Here is a 26,817-nt window from a genome sequence, read left to right as displayed (position 1 = left end):
ATTTTATTCTCTACTACTAGTGTGTATACCCGTGCGAGGCACGGGTTTAAATTTAGGGTGTATACCTGCAAGCGTTTAAATTTATAAGAAAAAATATTTTAGATTTATTTATTATTTATAATTTAAAATGAAAAAGTTTTAATTGTTAATATATATATATATATATATATATATATATATATATATATATATATATATATATATATATATATTAATCTAAAATATTTTTTAAGTTTAGAATTTAACAATTAAAATTTGTCAAAATACTCATCTTAAAAAAGTTTTAAAAATGTGAAACTTGACAAAATATTCATCTTACTTTATTATATTGTATGATTTAATAAATAAAAAAATTTCTTTGGCAAGTTTTTGTTATTTGTCAATTAATTAGAGTGCTTATTATTTTAAAAACTATTATTAATAGTAATATTACTATAATTATTTTTAATTTATATTTGATTTTTTAATTTTCTGTTTTCTAACTATTATATTTTTTATTGTTATCTAGTCAAATATTTGTTACTTATATTTTTATTTGTTGAACCAATTATAACCGATTCAAGTCTTTCATGCCGAATTGAATATATACATTTCAAAGTTCAATAAAAATGTAACTTTTCACTCTACTTTGTGCATTTCATTTTAATTTGAATATTCTATTAAAAATAAATATTGAGACACAATTATTAGAATTAATCTTAAAATGATAAATATTTATTCTTTTTATAATATTTTAGTATTATACTCTCCCTCTCCCTAATGTACGTCTATCAATTTTTATTTATGTATGCACATGCAGTGAAAGTATAAATGATATATTTTTCTTTTAATTATTATATGAAATATTTGAATGATTAAACATGTGTTATGTATTTATATTTATAGTAGTTATTTTTTTAAAACTATTTGTTTTAAAAATGTAGTACCTGTGGAGAAAAAAATTAATATAGTCATTTATAATAATAACTAAAGCTCAACGCTTCAGCTACGTCACATTAAAGGCTCATAAGTGTTACATTTTATCCAATGGAAATTTGCAAACACTTTAATAACTTTATGAGGAGAGGGAGAACAATAACTGATATATAATTTTTTGAGGAATGACAAAAAAAAATATGATAACATATATGTATCCTTCCCGTGCCATTAAAATTTTGATTCTCTATTAATTTGAATCATCCCATGGAATATATTCAATTGAACAAATTATTTTTTTTCATTGACATTTATTTTTACTTTTAGTGCGACAAATGAATATAGGAATATTTGGAATTTTATCAGATTATACAACTCACACGTATTTTATGCAATACTGACAACCATGCTAAAAATATAAATAATTGTAGCTGTTAAGTACAACTTGAATGCAACTTTGACAGAAGAAACTACTACAACATTAATTAAATTTACATTACCATGCTCACCAAAAGTTGGATATACCACAAAAGCATAAACTTAAAATGGTAGAAACTTAGTTAGTGTCCACATCAATGGCCATTTCCTTCTTCACTGAAGCAGAGATAGCTGCTGGGACTGCAAGCTCAGTAAACTGTGTTATAGTGGACTTCGATTATGTGTTTGTTTGAGCAGTAACACTCGAGTCTATCTCCATAGCAGAAGCTCGGGGAGGTGATGCTGGCTACACCGCCACATCCGGATAAATTGCCTTAAATCTTGCTCGCAATCCTTCATCAACTAACCTCGTACCATTCAATTAATTTCCAAGAGACATCCACCTGATGGAAGAATTGAGAATATTATATCACCTTAAAATTTTTTTGGATAAATTCAAATACTCAACTAATAAAGAACACCATAAACAACTCAAAATTTCTATGGATGAATTTTCCCCAATAAACAAACAGCTACAACCAGATTAGTTTTTTAGTCCAAGGATAATTTCAAATTCAGACAATACTCCACCCCAATCAAACAATTTTAAAAATACCATGAGAACTAAAAATACATAACAACCATGAAATACAAAACCTACTCTGCATGAGTATTGTGCATGCAAGCGAACAATTCCATCTTTCTAGTTCTTGCAACTCGTCCATTTGCTTCATGAACAAAAGAACAAAACATAATTTCAGACAAACAAATGAACAAAATACTTGTCCTGCTCCTACATCAAACATCATGAGGCAAGTAGATTTTGATTTTTATCTGGATCCAGATGTTTGATAATAATCTCATGAATTCAAGTAGTTTGATCAAGATCAGTGATTGTTTGATCAAGATCAGACTATGCAGAAAGCAAGAAGATTTTAATTTATCTGGATCCAGTGGTCACCCATGCGCCTACTCTGTGGATGCATAAGATTTGTGACAGTGGGGAAACCAAAATTGTTTGGAACATGTTCAACCAAATAAAAGTGTTATAGAAACTGAACAATCATTAACAAAACAGAAACAAATAATGCACCTGCGACATGAAATGCCTCTGAACAACATCTACCAGCTGCTCCTTAGACGGGTTTGGAACAACATCCACCTACATATCCATATATTATGTAAGCTTTTAACCCATACTAAAGCAGTCAAAAAAGATGAGTAAAACAATTAGCTTACCAGATTGAAGTGTCAACAGTATCTCCACAGTGCAACCATTTCCAATTTACTCAAATCAACCTTCTACATAATATTTGTAATAGTTTTATCATCATTTAAATATTTTTCAAACATATAACAAAATAGCAAAACAATTAGTGAAAGGGGATAAAGGTTCGGATGATATACAGTCCACCCATGAGGCAAAGAAGTGGATCCCCTGGATTGTGAATCAACAGAGAAGGACCTGCTCATGCTCTTGTGAGGTGATCCTAATGATCTATGCATTCTATACCTTGATTTGTGGGACTTTTAGTTTCATCAGATGCTGAGAAATCAAACATAGCATAATAAACAAAATCAACAACAACTATGACAAGGAGCTATAATACACAACTCTGGTAACAAAATTAGTTCACAATTAAGAAAAATATGAATCATAAAACCTTTAAAAATACACTAATGATTTCAAAAAATGTAATAGCAAAAAGACAATAAAAATATAAACTTTGAGATATTGAAAAAAGAGCAGTAACTTTACAAATTGAAACTCACCCATATCTGATCAATGTAAGTGAGTATTCTCAAATTCAAGATCATCATCTACCTCAGTACCAGTAGGTGGTTCAATCAGACTAAGAGCATTCCTCTGCAGCTTCACTTCAAAACCATTGGTAAGAACCTGAAATTTCATGCATCAAACAATTTTAAAACAATAACATAAGAAATCTACCATCTCTAGAAAATAAGACTGATTTAGATCCAACTAAAATATTAAAAAAAATTGACATAAAGATATAATAAACCCATATACTATTTCTCAATTTATCCTACCAAAAATATTTATGGTCAAAGCATGCATGTAACTAAGAGTAATATCGGAGATTGAACATCAACATAAGTTGTAAAAATCATCAAATAGAGATTTTTACTCTTTGAAGAGATCTGTGTGGTTCGGCAGATTTTAAGCAGGGAGAGACAACCAACTAACCGTTTACAGAAGAAAAAAAACTCATGCGCGATGTTCAATGGCAATGGAGGAAGAATGAGAGATCTAGGTTTTTTTGGAGGAGAAAGAGAGGATGAAGATGGAGGAAATGAGATAAGAATGGTTGTGAAATGAGAGCACACGTGTTAAAGCTTCATTTGCGTTTTGCTTTCCCATTAGTTTCAAAATGACTTTACAACTCTCAAAGTGTCTCTTGAATTTAAGCCAATGTATTTGTTCAATATTTGAAAAATAAAAACATTGTATTTATATAAAAAAAATGGTGTATATTCCAAATCCCAATTAACATGATATAAAATGGAAGAGAAAAAATTAATAATTGGTTGAGGGAAGAAAAATTCACCAGACTGTTTGTATTCCACATTAATAAAAATAATTATAAAATAATATAAAAATATTAATATGACATTAAAAGAAAGTTTCCTTATATAGCATAAGTCAAAATAGAAGAAAGCATGAGAGAGTGCCAAGTGGCAAACTTGCCAAAGTACTCATCTTGCTTTTTTCTATTGTATGATTAGCTATGTTTGAAACCAATTCTTATGGCTGAGAAAAATGACTTTTTTTTAATAGCAAAACATAAATCATATGTTAAAGAAAAAAGAAAAATAGTAATAGATAGTACAAAAGTTGCTAAAAGCACCAGAAGCTGTGGACCTCCGTTTTTCGGGCCATACCTCTTAGCGGGAGAGATACGTGAACTGACTCCTTTTTATCGCTTATGCTTTCGCATTTTTGAAAATTCACAGAGTCGCCACAGACTTTTTATTTTATCCAATTAAGGAAAGGTTTATAAAAGAAACAGAAAAAAGACCTTTAAGAAATTCTGGGTAAGGGGGTAGGTTATACAAAGGGAAGGTGTTAGCACCCTTTGTATCCATGGTTATCCATGGGCTCTTAAGTTTGCTTAGCTCACTTGTTTTTCGATCACTTTTCAATTGCTTTAGAATGCTCATATGTGGTTTCAAATACCTTTGTAAATTGAGTTTGTAATGATCCTTGTGCGGATGTATACAAAATGTTTGTTTATCTTTCGAAAGATGTTTTGAAAAGAACGTTAACTTTGTAATGATCCGTGTTTGGATGTATACAAAATATTGTCTTTTTGGAAAGTTTTGTTTTGAAAAACAACAGTGTATGAGAATTTTGTTTGTTTTGATTTGAGCAAGCAAACTAGGAGGTCTACCCTGAGTTGTAAGGTCTTTATCCTATTTCCTTTAAAAATATATCCTTTCACCGGATACAAACAAAAGGTTCGATTTTGTACTCGAAACAGTAGAATTTTGACTTTGATTTTGAAAAGAATGAGAAGGGATTACCTTAAAAGGTGCAAGTGTGATTGTGATTGGATTCAAATATTTTATCTTTGAAGTTAGTGATCTAACGGTTCAATTTTATCTTTGACATACACGCAGTTTATATTTGCTGGAAATTAAAATGCGGAAATGTAAAGTGCGGAAAGTAAATCTACGCTATTACATCGATTGTGCAGGAAATGTAAACTAAGCCTATTTACATGATTTTGACAACCTATACATTTATCTAGGAATTTAAATTGCAATAAGATAAATAGAGAAATGCATGTTTTTGGTTTTTTTTTTATGATTGATTTTAATTTAAAATTAATGCATAATTAATTAAATTAAAATGAGAAAAAGAAAATAAATTTAAACCTAGAAATTAAGCTTAAAAATATGTTCAAATGTGCTTGTTAATTAATTTTAAAACAAAACTAATTTTTTTGGAATTTTTGAAATTGATTTGAAGTTTATTAAGTTAATTAAGACATAATTATGCAAATAATTATACAAATAATTAAAACTTAAAGAGAAAATTATCCTAAATATGTACAAAATTAGTTTATAATATATAAACAATATTTAATATAAAGAACAATTTTTTTTATGATTTTTTTTGATTGGTTGAAAATAATTAAAAAGCAAATATATAAATATATACTAATTAATTATGCAAAATATTGGAATTATGAAGAAAAATAAAATATTTTTATTTCAGAAAATAATATATTATTTTAGAAGCTTAAAAATATTTTTTGTGTATTTTTTGGATTTTTTAAACTATTTTTAATTAATTTTGCAAAGAAATTAAAATAGAAATAAAAAATAAAAGGATACTAATCAGATGTGGTTGATTATGAGGGAGTATGATGTTCATGCATGATCTGGCGCGTTGGATTGGATGGAAAGTGGATCAGAAGGCTCAGATTTTGAGGCGCATGGCAATCAGTATACCTGCAAAACACTTGATTAGAGGAAAATTTAAAAGAACGCGCGCGCTGGCTGGCCAATGGGGGGAGGACACGCATCATCTTCAACCTCCAGACACCACTTTTAACAGCGCTTTCTGGCTAGAAGCGTTGTAATAGATTAAACTCATCCCTGCAAAATAGCGAATAGGTGTAAACAAGCATAGAAATCAGGCGCGATAGGACCATTAAATTCGTCTTGTTCCACTGAATGTAACCATGCCCTTAATTTGGTTTAATTTTGGCTCTAATGAAGAACCCTAAATTTGAGCTTAGAAACCCTAAAATGGTGGTTTTGTGCAAACGGTCATTAAAACTTAATTAAAGCTCCAGAAACGACCAGAGCACCAATCTAAACACAAATATATATCTACATCTTGTTAAATGTGCGTGTATGATCAGATATGAGTTGGTTTTTGTTTGAGCAAATCGTGACCTGTGTAGCTCGATTCAATGAGGTTTAAGACTTGCAATTGATTGAAATAGTTTCAGTGAAGCTCAGAGATGATGTTTGAATGTTTAGTTTGTATTGAAATTGACTGAAACTTAAAATTCGAATTTCAAGTTTCTTTGAATATTACAAGTTGTTACAAGAGTGATATATGCTTATGAATGCTTCTGAATTCGTCCTCCTTTGATTGTGAAGTGTTATAGCCTTTATATAGACTATGTTGTGCTTAGAATTGAAGCTAAGAAGCATCTTGTTGCCTTTGTTGAATTCTTGATTTTTTTATATTAAAACCTTTGAATTGTTGACCAAGTCTTGCTTCCCTTCAATGCTCTTGCCTTGTACCTCAATCCTCTGCAGAAAATTGAAGATTTTTGGATGACTCATGCTTAGATTGTAAGCTATCCATTATCCATTCATTTTTCCTTTTAATTTAATCTTAAAATAAGATAAAATTAAGCCAAAAATGGATAAAAATGGTATGGGCTTAGTCTTGGTCGTGGGAGGCCCATAATATTATGGAAATGATGTTTGAACCATGAAAACTTGGCCCCATTTGGAAAAAATACATTTTTGAGCAATGTTGGTTTCATGCATTTTCCTAAAATTTAGCCAACTTCAACAAGGTGTAAATCCCTCAATATTTGTCATATGAAGGAGTTCTTGCACTTTTTGGAAACCTCAAAGAGTCCTCTAACCAATGTCTTTGGTCTCATTTCAAAATGATTTTTGATGCTCCTTGTGTGTCCTTTTGAAAAAAGTGTCTTTTTGTTGACTTTGAAAATGACCTGTAATGTCTTTGGTCATATTTTTCAAATGGTGAATGCAATGACCATGGGATCAATTGCATTTGAAAGATAATTGAATTTACTTCAAAATGAGCTTTGGTTTGAATTTTTTGGATGAAGGATGAGAGAGTTATGACCAGTCAAAGTTGAGTTGACTTTTCAGGCAAAAACCCTAATTTTGAATCTTAGGGTTTTGTTGATTTTTGATCTTTCCTTGATGAATTATGATCATCCAATGATCAAATGATGAATCCTTTGACAAAATATGGACTTTGACAAAAAATTTCATTTTTGACTGTCTGTTGACTTTTTGGTCAAACGGGTCGTCTGTTGACTGTTTGAGCTGCTGACGGTGCGTCTGAGTGAATTGAAGTTTGAAAATTTGTATGATGGTACTTTGAGATATATGGATGTGCATGAAATCCATTTGAGGTCTCAAAAACTTGTTTCTCCTGTAAAAACAAGAAAACCCTAGTCAGGGACTGTTTGTGTAGGAGACAGTTAAGCGTACCTGATTTTTGTGCAGTGTTGAGTCTCTGCTAATCGCGTGATATTCAGAAGACTTCTAGAACAAAAATCTTGGAATTTTGAATTGTAAAAGATTGATTTGATTGATGGTACAAAACACTGAGAATTGTACTGCCAGCAGTTTGGCTGTCAACTGACTGTTCAGGTATTGACGTAGCAGTTAGAGTGAAAAATCAACAGTCAAAGTTAATTTTCTTTTTTTTTGTTGTTTTTGTTTTATGTGAAAAATGAAAGTTTATTTACATGACTTGTTAAAAAAAACACAGACATAATAAATAACTAATATTTACTGTATGCGGGCAAAATTACCGATAATAACCCTGAAAATCATTTAATGCACAGAAAAATGAATATTTGACTGGCAGAAAACACACAAAATATTATCTGAGTAGTTAAGCAATATTATGACAAATAGTACAACATTTAATACTGACAGTACAAATATTACATACTATATTGAACAGTACGAATAAACGGTACACTTAAGAAATAAGAAATACGGCAAATTTTAAGAATGACGATTGATAACCCATGCTACAAATAGTAACATGTAGATGATTGGGAGCATAAGCATCCCAGGTCCACAGTGTTCCGGGCTATGTAGACAGAAGAAAGACATGATCACCGTAGCAATGGTGATGACCATAAGAAAACACGTTTCCCACCGCTTTGCCATTTTGTCGGGGAAGAAGAAAGGATGGATTATGAAGTAGAAATTTGAGAGATGAATTAGAATTTGATGTGAGATTTTTATGAAAAAATGAGAGGTATTTATAGAGTGGAAAGAAGGATAGAGACGTTGGGGAATGATGTGATTCCGTACAAAAGGAAAATTTGAGTGGAAGTAAGATTTGAAAGAAAGTGTATGATAGTGTTGGAAAAAAGAGAGATGTAGAGAATAAAGTTAGGATTTGATTTTTGAAAAAGAGATTTGAAAAGATTTGAAAATAATGGAATATAGTACAAAAATTAGTGGGAAACAAAAGATAATAATAATCTACTTGTTACCAGTATAGTCTGAGTTTCCTGATTCTGCGCCTGCAAAAAGATTTAACTCTGTACCAATTGTGTGAGTACTATTTGTCGCACGCTCGCGAAAAATGAACAGAGTCGCCACCAATATATTTATCCCATAAGGTAAAGGAATATCAGAAAACCTAACAAAGGAAGGAACAAGGTCTTGCGACCAGAGAATCAAGGTACGGGAGTCGGTTACGCAAGGGGAAGGTATTAGCACCCCTCGCGCCCATCGTACTCGATGGTATCCACCTATGTTTGTTTCTGTCTAAAGGGTGTATCTATGTCTATGTCTACATGCGAATGAATGCAAAAGAAATACGGGGAAAAGAAGGAAATATTTACAAATGTGCTCGTTCAAGCCCCGCGACTTGATGCCTACGTATCCTTTTCAGGAATCAGAGCGCCGTAGTTCGGCTCCATAGTTTCTGTTTGTTTTTGTATTTTTTAGTTGGGCGGCGTTAACGTTCGCGCTCTTGCACAAGGGGACAGCCTAGGATGCAATGGAGCGGAAATAACGGTGCCCTTAAGAAAGCGAGAGAAGAGAGAGAGAGAGTTTGAGTGTTTCGAGGAAATCCCTTAAGCAAGGGAAACTCGAGTTACTCTTTGGTTTGTGTTTTTTAGAGGTTGGGAACTTACGCCTGAATGGAACCCTTAAGCAAGGGAGCTCCAAGCACTCGAACATCCCTTAAGCAAGGGAAGTTACAAGCTTCCATTCCCTTTTTATTAGTCAAAGTATTTATTAGTCATTTTTATGAGTTTTCTTGGTATTTTTTATGGGAGTTTATTCAAGTATTTTTAAATGGATTAAAGTTGAAAAGAAAAAGAATGCAAGAAGGGAGCTAATCCTAAGTTCTAATCTAGTGTTATTCTAATTCTAAAAATCTATTTAAGCATTTCACAATATAAGAAAATATTCACAAAAATAAAAGGAACAAAATCTAAACTATTTATGAAAATATTTACAAACAATTGCATTTTTGATTCATGTGAGGAACTAACTTTTGAATTAACAACGAAACTATTTATTATGGTTTATCAACCAATCCCAAATCAAGGAAAATATCAATTAAAATTCAATTTAAAGAACATAAAATTTCTAAAAAACTAATTGCATGAAAAAAACTATTTTTATCAATTTTTATTTAAGCAAAACAATTAACAAGCAAAGAAGAATAAAAGAAAGTCTATTTTTATTATTTTTGATTAACCGCCTGGGGGTGTAAATGTAATATGGTGGTGAGGTTAGAAACAGGCGTAGGGCCCATGATGATGGATCAGTATGCAGATTTTGGTTTCAGATTTTATTCAATTATCATTGGAAAATAAAAATAAAAAAATGAAAGTTTAAAAAAGAATAGAACGGTGCGTATTGGGTCGTGACCCTTCATCTCCCTTGGGATCCCCACGCCTCTCTTATCCTAAACCCTCACTCTCTTCCGATGCGGTTTCCGGCGACGAAGCGCCACCGTGAACCACCATCCCTAACCTTTAATCAACGAAACTCACACACCAACTCTACTTCAATTCTAACCCTAAACACTAATATGAACCCAGATTTCCATGATTCTCACTCAGGCAACGGGATCGAGAAGTTCAAATATCAAGCCCTAAGTTCTAGTTGTCACGGATTCAAGCGAACTAGCAACGATTCAAACAGCATATCACTTATGAACATCAGAGCAAGCTATAACATGTATAATTGAACGAAGAAGATGCGTAAAAGAACCTGATCGGAGTTTTTGATATTCCGGCGCGGTGGTGAAGATGAATCTTCCGGCGAATTCGAACTGGTGAGTATCTCTTTTCTTTCTCTTTTTCGATTCTTCCTTTTTTTTTGTAATTTCTGTGCTGTGGGTGATTGAGAGCTGAGAGATGATGATTGAAGGTGTGATGGAGGTTTAGCTCGCTGCTTAGAGCTTCAGATGTTGAAGCTCTAAGAGTTGTTGTTTTGAGCGTATGGTGGTGGTGAGGGTGGCAGTGAGAGTGTTTGAACTGAGGCTTTTCACTTCTTTCTTCAAAGTCTGCAAGCGAGACAATGATGAAAGCTGATAGTGCTTAGGTGTGTCTTTCTGAGTGGGTGGAGCTGACTATTTATACAGCAATGATTGGGCAATCAATATGAGTTCTTAGATGTGGGACTCAGAATTATAGCTTGCAAAGTGTTTTTTTCGATTTCTTGAATGTGGGACTAAGTTTGCAGCACATTTTTTATTCTTTGGATGTGGGACTAATATGTTTCTTTTGATTTTTTCTTCTGTTGTTCTTGTATTTGATGCAGAGACTTTGAAGTGTGAACCTGATGTGGCGTTCTTGCTGGTGCGTGATCTGATCTCTAGGCCAATATGAACTTGATTGTAGATTGGTGAGTAATGATGGCGGTTTAATGTTGCAGGTGTTTGGAAATGCAAAGAGGAAATTGAAGATAGCTTGTGATGGCAAGAGTTTATATGTGACTGTGTTGTATGTGTTATGCAGGTTTTTTTGGATGAATGCTTTGGAAATGGATTTTTAAATGGAACTGACTCGGCTGCAGACTAAGCTAGAGTGTGAACTGGAGTGCTGAATGCTAGCATGGATTTTATTGGCAAAAAGGTTAGCAAACTATGATGTGGAATCCGTAATGTGACCCGGTATTAACTTGATGCGGTGCTGCAGCGCTGATTATGTTTTGTCCCTCAACAGAACTGTTTTTTTTTATTTCCTGAGATGCAGATTTTTTGAATTGCTTTGATGGCTACCGGTTTTGACATTAACCGGTTTTTGTTATGATGCAGGGTTGGTTAATCATGAGATTTGGAGGCTTGAAGTGTGGTTGTGAGTTCTCAATTTTTCTTGAATGACTTTTTTCTGGATTTGAATTTTTGTATTGGTTTTGAATGACATGAAGATGGACCTGTTTTGGTTTAGTTATCAGCTTCACCTTGTTAGGGGAAATGTTGGCTGCTGCAGGTTTGCGTCGCGTTTAAATTGTTCTGAATGTGTTAGTTAGGAGCTGTCAATATAGCAGGCTGTTAGTATGGTTAGGAGAGATGAAATAGTTAGGGTGGAAGTCCTGTTTTGACAATTGAGGGTTAATGTTTGAGATTGAGTGTGGCTATGTATGGAGCTGACTTGGACATATTGGTGAGGAATTTTGGGCCGAACTGTTTTTTTGGTTAGTCATGGATGGGTTAAAAAGAACTGTGCAGGGCTGTGTGTATGGTAATGGTTTTAATGTTTGAATGCTATTAATTCTGTTTTGAGTTTTATAACTGATGCAGTTTGGATTCGTATGGTTAGTGATTTAGGCCTTTTTTGAACGTTTGGAAATTGGGTGCCGTGCTGGAATTTAAATCGAATGCTGCATATTAGTGGAACTGATTTGTGGTTTGAAAGTTGGTTGAAACAGGTGGTTGGAATTTAAAAGAGTGGTTTAGGACATTTAGAGATTTGCCACTGTACGTGTGTGTCATGGACTGATGACTGTCTTTGCCTTATTTGATGTAGAACTGTTACCATTTTGGATTTGATTTATGTGTGATGTTTATGTATGTGTTGAATGTGTTGAATTGATTTTTGATGTCATTGTGCAGGTCTTGGTACAGCAGCTTAAATGGTCAAATGGAATTCAAAGGTGGATCAATGAGCATTGGAGGAAGGTTTTGGAATGGCAGCATGCTGTGGGTTGATTTAAGCGACAGTTTCTTGGATGTTTGGACTTCAGCCCATGAGTTTCGGGGTGGTATGAAGTATGGCAGCATGATGAAATTGAGGATGGAAACTATAGGTTTAAGGATGGTTTTTGTGTGGTTTGTAAATTTGTAGATGTTTTGGAATGCAATGTGGATTTAGGTGAATAGAATGTTTGAAATGTGTTGTGTTAATTTTGCTTGAATGTGATTATGTAGACCTTTTGTGTAAGACTTTTCCCTCTGGTTTTAGTAATGTGCGGCAAATTCGGAATTGTGTATGAAAGTGTATGGACTGGCGGTATGTTGATGTAATGGTAATGATGGTTTGCACTTGAAATGTCTTTGATGTACTGCTAACTACTAACTTCATATGATCATGTTCGCCTCCCATCCTGTTAACTCTTGGACTCAAAAGTAGAACCCCAAATATTCCAAACAAATTTTCTTCTTCAAATTACATATCTCTTTTTCTTGACTTTGAAACGACATTAGCGGCATGATGATGTAATGAATATTGAAGCCATGACACTTTGACTTTGTGAGAAGCTTTCGTCCCTCGAGTAGTTAATTCCTCCCACCTTGCACATAATCTCCATGTGTCTTTTCCGCCAATTAATCAATAGCACCTCCAGTTGAACCACTAGGCATTCCCAACCATACTGAGACCAACAAGCGCCTAGGGAAATAAACCCTTTAATCATTGAATTTGTGGTATATGGATGAAGAATAACTTTGAAGCTTGATGGAGAGGAAAACCCACAATATCCATGAACTGAAACCCTGATTCCATAATCTAGTGCACACAGAAGAACCAGTTGAAACAAGTTTATCTGAGGTAGAAGTCTCAAACCAATAAAACCCCTAATCTTTCGAACCTCGATCCCAAAGTCAAGTTATTGATTAATGAATGCATGAGTTATGTTAGATGACCTAATGGGAGGTATGTACATGAGACTTATGAAATGCATGAGCCTAAGCCAGACAAAAATTGAAGGGTAGGACAAATTTGGGGTATGACACTATTTATCTGTAAATAAATAAATAGCATGTGTGAAGTAATAAACAGTATTTGGCGTTTGCGTAAGAATAAATTCAACTGCAAGCCAAATTACTGTATAGGAAAAATTCTAAAAAACTAAGTATTTCATATGTCAGGATATTTGTTGAAATAAAAATCCATGATTATATGAGACTCTTAATTTTCAGATTGGAGTTTTCTTGAAAAAAGATGCGGGCAAATTTTGGGGTATAACAGTTGCCCCTATTCAATCTTCTTAAACCTGAAGAGATTGTCTGAAATCTGAAGGTAGAAGATGATTGAATATTTAGATGCCCTGAAAATTTGCACTTACCTTGATCAGAAGAGATGTTGGAAGTTGCATTTGAATGTCGTCTGCGAAATGTTGTTGGCAGATTGAAACATTACCTGAGATGGGCTTTCAGATGCCACCTGGTAAATGGGTTGAGGGTTTGTTCATCAAAATGAATCCATTGATTATATCTTGATGAAGGATTTGAAAGTCTTTGTGTTGACTGTTTCGGAACCGTCCAAGGTTACCGCTTTAAGTCTAGGAGGATGATTGCTACGGAACTTGTCCAAAGTTTTTCTGCTTTAGATTTTGAAAGTTGATCATTGTGGAACCGTCTGAGGTATCAGCTTTAGATCTTTGATGTTAGATCATTCTTGAACCGTCTGAGGTATCGACTTTAGATCTTCAATGTTAGATCGTTCTGGAACCGTTTGAGGTATCGACTTTAGATCTTCGATGTTAGATCGTTCTGGAACCGTCTGAGGTATCAACTTTAGATCTGCGATGTTAGATCGTTCTGGAACCGTATGAGGTATCAACTTTAGATCTGCGATGTTAGATCGTTCTGGAACCGTCTGAGGTATCAACTTTAGATCTACGATGTTAGATCGTTCTGGAACCGTCTGAGGTATCAACTTTAGATCTGCGATGTTAGATCGTTCTGGAACCGTCTGAGGTATCGACTTAGATCTTCAATGTTAGATCGTTCTGGAACCGTTTGAGGTATCGACTTTAGATCTTCGATGTTAGATCGTTCTGGAACCGTCTGAGGTATCAACTTTAGATCTGCGATGTTAGATCGTTCTGGAACCGTCTGAGGTATCGACTTTAGATCTGCGATGTTAGATCGTTCTGGAACCGTCTGAGGTATCGACTTTAGATCTGCGATGTTAGATCGTTCTGGAACCGTCTGAGGTATCGACTTAGATCTTCAATGTTAGATCGTTCTGGAACCGTCTGAGGTATCAACTTTAGATCTTCGATGTTAGATCGTTCTGGAACCGTCTGAGGTATCAACTTTAGATCTGCAATGTTAGATCGTTCTGGAACCGTCTGAGGTATCAACAATGTTAGATCTGTGATGCTTGTTTTTGAGTTGATAAGTGATCAGAATGAATCTTCGACTTGATTATATCTGAGAGAATCGTTCATGGAACTCAGGTGAATACTGCATGTGATTGAGAATATCTTTGTTGAAGATATCTGTCTACCTGAAAAAATCAAGTTAGCAATATGCAATGTTTATCAATAGCACCTCCAGTTGAACCACTAGGCATTCCCAACCATACTGAGACCAATAAGCGCCTAGGGAAATAAACCCTTTAATCATTGAATTTGTGGTATATGGATGAAGAATAACTTTGAAGCTTGATGGAGAGGAAAACCCACAATATCCATGAACTGAAACCCTGATTCCATAATCTAGTGCACACAGAAGAACCAGTTGAAACAAGTTTATCTGAGGTAGAAGTCTCAAACCAATAAAACCCCCAATCTTTCGAACCTCGATCCCAAAGTCAAGTTATTGATTAATGAATGCATGAGTTATGTTAGATGACCTAATGGGAGGTATGTACATGAGACTTATGAAATGCATGAGCCTAAGCCAGACAAAAATTGAAGGGTAGGACAAATTTGGGGTATGACAGCTGCCCCTATTTAATCGTCTTAAACCTGAAGGTGAGATTGACGCTAGTCTTTCGAACATTCAAGGTAGAAGAAGATTAAATATCCAAGTACCAGAAATTTGTCCTAAAGAGAAGATGGTGCAAACGTTATCCTTATTTTTTTGATATCTGCTGGGGAAAGAGAATATTTTTGCTTTTCTTGGTGGGGATATTTACAATGAATAATGGATTTGAATGGTGGTAATATGTAGCGTAGTAGCGGTGCCAATACAAGGTTTCCAAAGAGAATGGTTATATGAGACAATGACTGAAAGGGATAGATCTCGTGCGACCTACGACTCAACATCGACTCGACAACAGGAGAGGATCTCGTACGATCTTCAAGACGGAAAGGAAATAGACCTCGTGCGATCTACGACTCAACATCGGGAGAAGATCTCGTACGAACTTCAGGACAGAAAGGAAATAGACCTCGTGCGATCTACGACTCAACATCGGGAGAAGATCTCGTACGAACTTCAAAACTGAAAGAAAAAAGATCTCGTGCGACCTATGACTCAACATCGGGAGAAGACCTCGTACGATCCTCAAGACAGAAAGGAAAAGATCTCGTGCGATCTACGACTCAACATCGGGAGAAGATCTCGTACGAACTTCAGGACAGAAAGGAAATAGACCTCGTGCGATCTACGACTCAACATCGGGAGAAGATCTCGTACGATCCTCAAGACAGAAAGGAAAAGATCTCGTGCGACCTATGACTCAACATCGGGAGAAGACCTCGTATGATCTTCGAAACTGAAAGGAAAAGATCTCGTGCGATCTACGACTCAACATCGACTCGACATCGAGGGACAAAAGAAGACATTGTGTCAGACACTCATCAGAGATTGAAGATACCTCGCATCGGCACCGTGGTTGGAAGAGATTTGAAATGTAGTAGCAGATATCAATCGGAATTTGTAAGGACAACTTTTATGCGGGGGATGTATCATCGTCTTGATTGAGGGATGATTTGTATTATCTGGCTTATGCTTTGTATGCAGGTTTGAATTTTTCTTTAGCATAATGCTCCATTTTCATGGAAATGCTACGCCTTTCTATAGATGCAACATGAATGCAATGAATACTATATGCAAGGTGCCAAATAAAGGCTTTGGTGAGGCAGAGGAGCGGGATCATTGGGGTCCGTTGTTTGTGATCTTGAGCCATCATCGTGAATTGATATTGGAACCCTACAGTACCAAAGATTACTGGTAACTGCGTTGAGGGTTGGAATATAGCCCTGCTGGGGATGAAATGACTTTGCTCGACTTTCCTTACATCCTAAGCTGCTTGGGGAATCACGAGTTTTGAGAGACCGCTCTTCGTCTGTCATATGGAAGAGGGATATGGACCTTTTCAGGTGCCCCATGCTTACCAGTACTGATGAATTATACTCTGGAACTTTCACGTGGGATGATGATGACCTTGGTGACACATCATGAGCCAAGATGATGGCTAGAACCTGCAACCTGCACAGAAAACAACGTTTGGATGCAAATGGTGCCCCTTAGAACACTTTTATGTTTATGTAACATCATGTTTCGTTTTGATTTTGTGATGATTGCCCCTATGCTTTCAATGCCATGTTTAATAACGAATTAAATCACATCTCGCATGCGAAAAAGAAAGAAAGAAAGCTTTTGCATCAAAAGATCGTTTTATTGATGGAATGCCTGTGAATAGGCTTCTGTACAAGGAAGCAACTCCTAAATGAGGTAGTTGCGAAAAAGGAAATAAAATGCAAAGAGCAAAATGGCAAAGAGAAATGCTCGGATTTCCATTAAAACTGATATTGCTACAGTTCCCATATCCTCGATCCTCTCAATGCTTTGCTTCAGAAGGGTAATGGTTGGATTGATCCGTCTGTTCTGTCAAGGGCGTATAGTGATCTTTGTGAAAGATATTCGGACTGCAGCCTCTCGCTTTTGATCCCTAACTTTTGCCTGGATCGCCCTTTCGGGTTTTCAATCCAGCGGGATGCCCCTTTTTGCCTAAGTCGCCCTTTCGGGTTTTCAACTTAGCGGGTTATTCTCTTTTTCGTTTTATCCCTAATTTTTGCCCAAACCCTTTTGGTTTGCCGGGATGCCTTTATTTTTGCCTAGGTACGCCGACCTAGCGGGTCTTTTATGCGTAGTATTTTTTGACTGAGTCTGAATTGACTGGAAGTGGAATGTCTTCCCCATCCATCTTGGTCAGGATTAAAGCACCACCTGAAAATGCTTTCTTCACAATATATGGTCCCTCATAGTTGGGAGTCCATTTGCCCCTTGGATCGGTGTGAATTGGCAAGATCTTCCTTACGACTAGGTCACCTGTGTGGAATTCTCGAGGCCGAATTTTCTTGTCATACGCTTTCTTGATCCTCTTTTGGTACAACTGGCCATGGCAGATAGCAGATAAGCGTTTCTCCTCGATTAGATTGAGATGATCAAGCCTCGTTTGAACCCATTCTGTTTCATCGAGTTTGGCGTCCATCAAGACTCTCAACGAAGGAATTTCCACTTCGACAGGTAGTACGGCCTCCATACCGTAGACGAGAGAGAAGGGAGTTGCCCCAGTTGAAGTACGAACCAAAGTTCTATAGCCATGCAAAGCAAATGGCAACATCTCATGCCAATCTTTATACGTTCTAACCATTTTCTGGACAATCTTCTTTATATTCTTGTTAGCAGCTTCGACTGCGCCATTCATCTTTGGCCGATAGGGTGATGAATTATGATGTTCAATCTTGAACTCTTCACACAACTCTGCCATCATCTTGTTATTAAGGTTGGACCCATTATCAGTGATGATCTTGTTTGGAACCCCATATCGGCATATGATCTCTTTCTTGATGAAGCGAGTAACAACTTGCTTGGTCACATTCTTGTAAGAAGCGGCTTCAACCCATTTGGTGAAGTAGTCGATAGCAACAAGAATAAATCTGTGTCCATTCGAAGCTTGTGGCTCAATCCGTCCAATCATGTCTATGCCCCACATAGCAAAGGGCCAGGGCGACGTCAGGACATTCAGAGGAGTTGGAGGAACATGAATTCTGTCAGCATACACTTGACATTTGTGACATTTCTTCACATACACACAACAATCACTTTCAATCGTCATCCAATAATATCCTGCTCGCAAGATCTTTTTGGCCATAAAATGTCCACTGGAATGAGTTCCAAAAGATCCTTCATGAATTTCCCGCATGATCAATTCTGCTTCGTGTCTATCCACGCATCTGAGCAAAACTGAATCATAGTTTCTTTTGTACAGGACGTCTCCTGACAAGAAGAATTTGGATGCTAATCTTCGAAGCGTTCGCTTATCACCAATCGTAGCATCTTCGGGATACTCTTGCTTCTCAACATACCTCTTGATGTCATAATACCATGGCTTTTCATCATACACTTCTTCAGTAGTGAGACAATGAGCAGGGAATACATGGGCAGGTTCCTTGTAACGGAGGATCGTTATGTCTGGCACTTCTTTAGGGGAGCTAACTCTGAACATAGCCGCCAAAGTAGCCAAAGCATCTGCCAATTGATTTTCCTCTCGGGGGATGTGATTGAAAGTGATTTCCTCGAAAGCGGGCAGCAACTCCAAGATATAGTCTTTATAAGGAACTAAATTGGGGTGTCGTGTCTCCCAATCACCTCTCACTTGATGTATAACCAAGGCCGAATCCCCATAAACCTCAAGGATCTTGATTCTCATATCAATGGCTGCTTCAAGACCCATTATGCAAGCTTCGTATTCTGCGACATTGTTCGTGCAATCAAAGCATATTCTAGCTGTGAAAGGGATGTGAGTTTGACGAGGAGAAGTCAAAACTGCCCCAATACCATGGCCCATAGCATTTGATGCACCATCGAACGTGAGAGTCCATCGCTCCCCTGGTTCGGGTCCTTCATTATCATCTAGTTTCATGATATCTTCATCAGGAAAGTCAAACTTCATCGACTGATACTCTTCTAATGGCTGATGAGCAATATGATCTGCAAGGACACTTCCTTTGATGGCTTTCTGTGTGACATACTGGATGTCGTATTCTGATAAAAGCATTTGCCATCGGGCTAGTCTTCCTGTAAGAGCCGGCTTCTCAAAGATGTACTTTATCGGGTCCATTTTGGAGATCAATAGAGTGGTATGAGTCAACATATACTGCCTCAGTCGGCGAGCAGCCCATACCAAAGCACAGCAAGTTTTCTCGAGTAGTGAGTAGCGGGATTCACAATCGGTAAACTTTTTGCTCAGGTAATAAATGGCGCACTCTTTTCGACCAGACTCGTCATGTTGGCCCAACACACACCCCATAGATCCTTCAAGCACAGTTAAGTACATAAGAAGCGGCCTCCCAGGAACCGGAGGCATGAGAATTGGTGGCTCTTGGAGATATTGCTTGATCTTTTCGAAGGCTTCCTGACAATGATCATCCCAACGAATATCTTGATTTTTGCGCAGCAGCTTGAAGATGGGTTCACAAGTGTCAGTGAGATGAGAAATGAACCTGGCTATGTAATTCAATCTCCCAAGGAACCCTCGAACTTCTTTTTCATTCTTCGGTGCTGGCATGTTCTGTATTGCTCTTACTTTATCAGGGTCGACTTCAATCCCTCGCTGACTCACAATGAATCCGAGTAACTTTCCAGATCGCACTCCAAAAGTGCATTTGTTCGGATTAAGCCTCAACTTGAATTTTCGCAAACGAGCAAACAGTTTCTCAAGATATACCAAGTGCTCCTCCTCGGTTTGGGATTTTGCAATCATGTCATCGACGTACACCTCAATCTCTTTATGGATCATGTCATGGAAAAGAGTCACCATTGCTCGTTGATATGTTGCACCAGCATTCTTAAGACCAAAAGGCATCACCTTATAACAATACGTACCCCACGGAGTCGTAAAAGTGGTTTTGGTCATGTCTTCAGGAGCCATCTTTATTTGATTATAGCCAGAAAAACCATCCATGAAGGAGAACACCGAATACTGAGCAGTGTTGTCGACTAGCACATCAATACGAGGCAGAGGAAAATCATCCTTTGGACTTGCCCTATTCAAATCTCGGTAGTCAACACACATGCATACCTTTCCGTCCTTCTTAGGAACAGGTACTATGTTTGCAATCCAAGGAGGATACTCACACACGGATAAGAAACCCGCCTTCAACTGTTTTTCGACTTCCTCCTTGATTTTCAAAGCCATATCAGGTCGAGTTCTTCGTGGTTTCTGCTTTACAGGCGGACATTCTGGTTTGAGCGGTAACCTGTGCATAACTATATCCGTGTCTAAACCAGGCATGTCTTCGTATGACCAGGCGAAGATGTCAACATACTCTCGAAGCAGCTCAATCAACCTTCTTTTTACATCACTTTGCAAAGCGGCCCCTATCTTGACTTCTCTCTTTGCTTCTTCTGAACCGAGGTTGACGATTTCTATGGCTTCCTGATGTGGCTGAATAGATTTCTCCTCTTGTCTCAAAAGTCTTGCCAATTCTTCAGGGACTTCACAATCTTCCCCATTATCCTCATCAGCTTGGTCAATTGGATTCTCAAGGATATTAAGACGTGGAACTGTAACATTATCATTTTTGATGGAATTCGAGCCGGATCTGCACGATGGATGATTTATGCCTTAGAATGCAACACATAAAAAGAAGAAAAAAAGGAAAAGCTTTGCCATTTTAAAAAGTTTTTAAAGTAAGAACAAAAATGAAAGAAATGGAACAGTAATTGCATGCGAAGATATGATTTTCATTCAATATTAAACAAATTGAAACAACATGGGGGCCCTTCTTTATACAAGCGGTCAAAATGCTTAGGGCGAAGCATATGACTTATCGAAACAAGAAAATTACATCTCCATAAAAGTGACTCTGGGGATGTCCAAGATAGTCCAATTGTTGAGCTCCTGTCCAGGCGCAGCATGGCAAACGAATCTGGAGAGATCTTCTTCATCATCATCATCCACGGCGAGAACCTGACTTCCAGAACTGGTGCTTGCACTGACGAACACTTGAGAAATGGGGGGAATCACCTTCTTTCCAGGAATTATGCTGATCTGAGTAGAGGAAGATGGCTGATACCCAAGGCCATACTTGTCTCGCTTCTCATGAACATCAATCAGCTTGCCCCAGGCACTATGGGGAGTACCAGCTTCTAAGAAGGCCTTAGCATCATTTAGAGACGAGAGGGGCGCTCCGAGTTCCTTCTTATTCTCAACCACGGGGAGTTTGTCAACTGACACAATCTCTAGTGCCTGAAAAGGTGTCTCTTGTATCTCTCCTTCCACTTCAACATAACGGTATGACGCCAGATTATTGACTATCAAATCCTCTTCGCCAGTGATCACAACAATCTTGTCATTCACAGCAAATTTCAAACACTGATGGAGGGTAGATGTCACAGCCCCAGCAGCATGGATCCAAGGACGACCCAAGAGGCAAGTGTATGAAGGACGTATATCCATAACATAGAAGGCAATATAGAACATGTGAGGACCAATCAAGACAGGCAGATCAATTTCCCCTTCTACGGACCTTCTAGAACCATCAAACGCTCTGACACTCATAGTGCACGGTCTCATCATAACCCCATCCATACTCAGTTTAAACAAAGTAGTCTTGGGCATCACATTAAGAGAAGAACCTGTATCAATCAGAACTCGAGACAACACAGCATCCAGACACTTGACTGAGATATGCAACGCTTTGTTATGTGCCCTACCCTCAGGTGGAAGTTCATCGTCGGAAAAACCCAAACAATTACCAGCAGCAATGTTGGTCACAACCCCTTCAAACTGAGGCACGGTAATGTCTTGAGTTACGTGAGCGGAAGCCAGAACTTTCATCAGAGCATCACGATGAGCTTCAGAATGCACCAAGAGAGACAAGATGGAGATCTTGGCTTGGGTCTGATCAAGTTGGTCAATCACTTTGTAATCACTCTTCTTAATGATCTTCAAGAGTTGCTCGGCATCTTGTGCATTACATGTTACAGGAGGATCGACAGCAACTTGCTTTCCTTTTGCTTGTGTACTAGCCTCTTTATTGGTCTCTTTAGGAGGCGGAGGAGGGGCAGCAAAGATCCGACCGCTACGGGTAATACCACTAGTGCCAGTAATGTTTGCGATACTCGAAGTACCCACTGGAGGACAGTCAAACTTCTTCCCTCGAATATACACGGCATTATAACTCCAAGGAACAGCTTTAGAATTATTCACAGGAGAGGGAACAAGAGACGAGGTTGAAGGAGTCGAAGGAACACTTGGAACCTGAATAACCATCGGAATTCTCGGAGCCTGAATGACCAAAGGAGCACTCGGAGCACGAATGACCAAAGGGGTGCTTTGATTCTTCGACACCTCAACAGGATAGTAAGGTATCTCTAGAGTAGCCACATCTTCGACAAGAATGACCCTTTCCACTCTAAGAACACCTTCATCCATTAGTTTCTGGATTTCTTCTTTCAACCTAGTGCATTCCTCAGGGTTAGAAGAACATTGCAAACAGTAGTCATGTAGTTCACACAAAACCTTTTGTTGCATAAGATACTCTCTGACAACTGCTAGCGGCATCCTAACCTCATTAACATCATTTACCAGGATCTGATCATCACATAACTCAATAGCATTGGTCGTACCAGCATGAGGAGGCATAGGATTATTCTGCACATTGGGACCAGTGGGGGCGAATGAGATAAGTTTGTCGTCAAGGAGATCCTGAACCTTCAATTTGAATGCTCTACACTTTTCAATAGTATGGCCTGGAGCCCCTGAATGAAATTCACATCGAGCATTAACATCATAACCAGGAGGGAGAGGACTAGGCGGAGGCCCAAGTTCACGGAGTTGTACCAATTGGCCAGCAAGCAACTGAGGGAGGAGTTGGGCATATGACATCGGAACCGGATCAATACGCCTATCTTGGAATCTTGTTATTTGTGGGCCCCTTTGACCTTGAGGTCTAGGGTTCTGTTGACGATTCTGAGGAGCAGCAGCTTGTTGTTGTGGTATGAAAGGCTGCTGGGGTGCCATCCATGGTTGTGGAAGAGCAGCAGCATATGCCTGAGGGACATATGGACCAGGAACAGCATAAGGCATCGGATAATAAGGAGGTGGAACAGCAGAATATGCAGGAGCTCGGCTTTGGTCAACAGAGGCAGTGCTAGTCTCACCTTCCTTCTTCTTCACAAACCCAGAATACGACTTCTTACCATTACCACTTGAGGTGCTAGGGCTAGTGACACCTTGAATAGTACCAGCTTTGACACAGTTCTCAACCCTCTCACCAATGATGACCACATCCGAAAAGGAAGGAGACGTATTACTAACCATGTGCTGAAGATACGGCCCCTTCAGAGTTCCCATAAACAGATCAATCAACTCACGGTCCAGGAGAGGAGGTTGGACACGAGCAGCAAGCTCACGCCACCTCTGGGCGTATTCCTTAAAGGACTCTTCAGATTTCTGTGACATATTTTGCAGCTGTGCGCGGCTAGGAGCCATAGCAGTATTGTAGTGGTATTGTTTCAAGAAGGCATCAACAAGTTCTCCCCAAGTACTAACATTAGACCTCTCGAGCTTCATATACCACTCTAATGGGGCTCCAGTGAGACTATCCTGGAAGAAATGCATAAGCAGAGGTTCGTTCTCAGCGTGAGCGGCCATCTTACGACAGTAGGAACGAATGTGAGTCTCTGGACAGGTAACTCCCTTGTACTTATCGAAATCTGGCACCTTGAACTTCGGGGGAATAACAATCCCAGGTACCAAGCACATAGCAGCGGTGTCGAAACTCGAAGTTTTAGCAACTTCAACAGCTTTAAGACGTTCTTCAAGAGCTTGGTACATCTTAGCAGTCTCAGTCAACTCAGCAGTAAGATCATGTTCAAGGTCAATAACCTCGTGGTGGTCATCCACTACCTTCGGTATCCCCTCAGCAGGAATCTCCTTAGTTTTCACCCCTCCATCAGCAGAATTGGTGGGAGTGTCTTTGATCAACCCAACAACGCTCTTTCTGAGCTCTTCTTGCCCTTGGACAACGACATGAAGAGTCTCCATAAGTTGGGTCATTCTTTCCCCCATAACATCCATATCCCTACGGAGGGCAGCTTGACTCTGTTCAAATTGATCCATGATTCTCTCGTTGCTCCTGGTGCGGTAAGGATGTAAGAAAGTCAGCTTCGTCGTTGGAAAAGAAATCTGTTGTTGGAAGGGACCCCAATTAGAGCCTGATAAAAAACCTGAAAATGCAGTATGATATGAGTGCATGGGTGCATGTGTGCATGTTATATTATTTTCAAGAATTTTTGGCTTTGTCTCGAACCAACACCACAAGATAATGAGAAATAACGAAGCGCAACCAAGATAAACAACCATAATCCATTAATTCCACAACCACGTTTGAAGTACAAAATATTCTGCTCTCATGAGCCAACAATACAGAAAATGGAAATAAGAACCCCATCCAACAAGACTGGTGGTGATTCTATAACAAAAACCAATACTAAGCAGGATCTCCCATGTCCAAATGACGAAGTGGGCTATCTCCAATGTTCTTATAACTCCAAGCTTTCATTTCTTCAAACAGCTTTTTGGTATCAGCATGGGTTGGTCTTTTAACAACTTCTTGAATCAATAGGTCCTTTCTGAAATGCATGGTCTCCAAGTAACGGCTTCTCAATTCCCAACCTCTGGCCTCCTCTTGAGCTTGAGTATCACTTTGCCCCTTTTCCTCCACTCGACCCTTCAACTTGCGAATCTCTTCATAACACCCCTCAATCCTTGCCTGACGTTCCAGAAGGAGCTTGTCTGCTTTCTTTCGACGGGCTTTCTCTGATTTGGCTATATCAGTCTGGATTTGGAGCCTCTTTGTCAATTCCGCCAACTGATCCTCATAATGCTCTTTGATCTTCCTCTCTTGAATCTTAGTGGACTTGGGATCGGCAACCACTCTCGGCCTCTTCTGAGAAGTGCTTCCCTTGGCGTACAACTCTTCAAGCTCTATTTCTCTCATTTTCAACTTATGAAGGGCAGAAAGCTTCTCTTGCCTATCAGTATTCATCTTAACTTGCATCGTCTCCATTTGTTCAGTCAATTTCCGATTCTGCTCAACAGTCTGATTATAACGAGGCATGGAGACCATGTTGGGTTGTGCGCCAACAGGAGGGTACAAAGGATCCTTAATAGGGAAAGGCATCCCTTGGGTATTAGCCACAGTTTCGACCCACTTAGTATAGTCTTCATAAGTCGCACAGTCCCTTTGACCAAAATGCTTCTTGTCTCTCCAACAAATACTCTTCCAGGCTTGTACAGCTTCTGCCATCTGCCCATTGTCGGTGACCACATGATAGAAAATGTTCTCAGCTATCTCAGATTGCTCAGGAGGATTGACGAAAGCATATCCATAAGTTCTCCTAGCCAAGACGGGATTATAATTGATCCCACCTCTAACACCCATGAGGGGCACATTATTGAACTTTCCACAACTCATGATAACCTCCTTGTCTTCCAAAGATCTGTTATACCATACAATGTCTTTGGCTCTAAGTCCCATAATCCTTTCAGCCCATTTAGAGGTGTGCCTACTATCAACGAAAGCTCCACGTTCAGGCAAATGTGATCTGAACCAACGATATAGCAAAGGAGCAAAACATCTGACCAAACCCTTCTTTTGACGATTCTTTTGATGAACTGAATGATAAACATCCCCCAAGAGTGTAGGAACAGGATTCTGTAGAATGAACAGATGGATTGCACTCATGTCAACAAAATCAGGCACGTTCGGGAACATTAGGATACCATAGATACTTAGAGCTAGGATAGCCCTAAAAGTGTCCCATTCTTTCGCTTTAGCAGCATCACACCCTCTTTTGACCAGGAACTCCATATGAAAACCCTGAGATCTTCCTCTCTCGGCAAGATTTGCATCAACAACTGACTTGCTCAAATAAAGAGCCTTGGAGATTTCAATAGAAGTGGGAGCCTCCATGGTGCTATAGTACGGAACTTCTCCCTTCTTGATCGGAATACCGAGGAAAAGAGAATATTCTTCCAATGTGGGAACCAAAAGGTAGTCAGGGAACGTGAAGCAACGGAGAGAAGGGTTGTAGAACTGAAGCAAGGTATGAACTCCTTCTTGCTCGTATTTGGTGAACGGCATCTTGAGAAGACTCAGAATATACCCATATTTTTCACGGAACTTGGTTGTTTCATCCGGCGTGATCTTCTTAACCAAACACTCGAGAGAATCCAGATTCGGATTTAGAAATGTGTAGGAGATGTTGCGACTACCAGTCTTCAATGGAGGAGCCATGAGTTGGTCGGAGACAAAGCCAAATGTTCCTGAAAATAAATAAACATGCATGTTAAATGATATGGCGGAATGCATTTCATCGGGAGAATCCTAAAGTCCATTCGTAATTGCATATTTTCTTTTCTTTTCTTTTTGGGAAGTAAAATATTCTCTTTTTCTTTTCATTTTCTTTTTCTTTTCTTCTTATTTTTGAAGTGGACTTTAGAATTCTCCTCAAATGAAGTGAGGTGGATGCAGTAACATGATGTGTCATGGTGCAAT

General features: G+C 38.1%; 1 protein-coding gene and 1 pseudogene across 1 annotated transcript; both read right to left on the bottom strand.

Moving 5' to 3' along the window:
* Window positions 1–1,742: 1,742 nt before the first annotated feature.
* LOC131649817 (uncharacterized) lies at window positions 1,743–3,360 on the bottom strand (annotated as a pseudogene).
* Window positions 3,361–24,747: 21,387 nt separating this feature from the next.
* LOC131649816 (uncharacterized) lies at window positions 24,748–26,556 on the bottom strand. Its single transcript, XM_058919571.1, has 2 exons — window positions 25,371–26,556; window positions 24,748–25,244 (listed from the first exon to the last, which is right to left on the bottom strand). The coding sequence occupies exons 1-2, from the start codon at window positions 26,554–26,556 to the stop codon at window positions 24,748–24,750; spliced, it is 1,683 nt and encodes a 560-aa protein (XP_058775554.1).
* Between the last annotated feature and the right edge of the window lie 261 nt (window positions 26,557–26,817).

This window comes from Vicia villosa, linkage group LG2 (genome assembly GCF_029867415.1).
Source record: "Vicia villosa cultivar HV-30 ecotype Madison, WI linkage group LG2, Vvil1.0, whole genome shotgun sequence".
NCBI classification, from domain to species: domain Eukaryota; kingdom Viridiplantae; phylum Streptophyta; class Magnoliopsida; order Fabales; family Fabaceae; genus Vicia; species Vicia villosa.
This window is presented reverse-complemented; position numbering and strand designations above follow the sequence as displayed.

What these genes read in the sequence shown, in the direction of transcription:
- LOC131649816 (XM_058919571.1), bottom strand. Translation starts at nt 26,556, where the DNA reads ATGGCTCCTCCATTGAAGACTGGTAGTCGCAACATCTCCTACACATTT. An exon ending in CAACATGGTCTCCATGCCTC is followed by an intron (nt 25,245 to 25,370) that starts GTTATAATCAGA and finishes TGAGAGAAATAG; the next exon opens with AGCTTGAAGAGTTGTACGCC.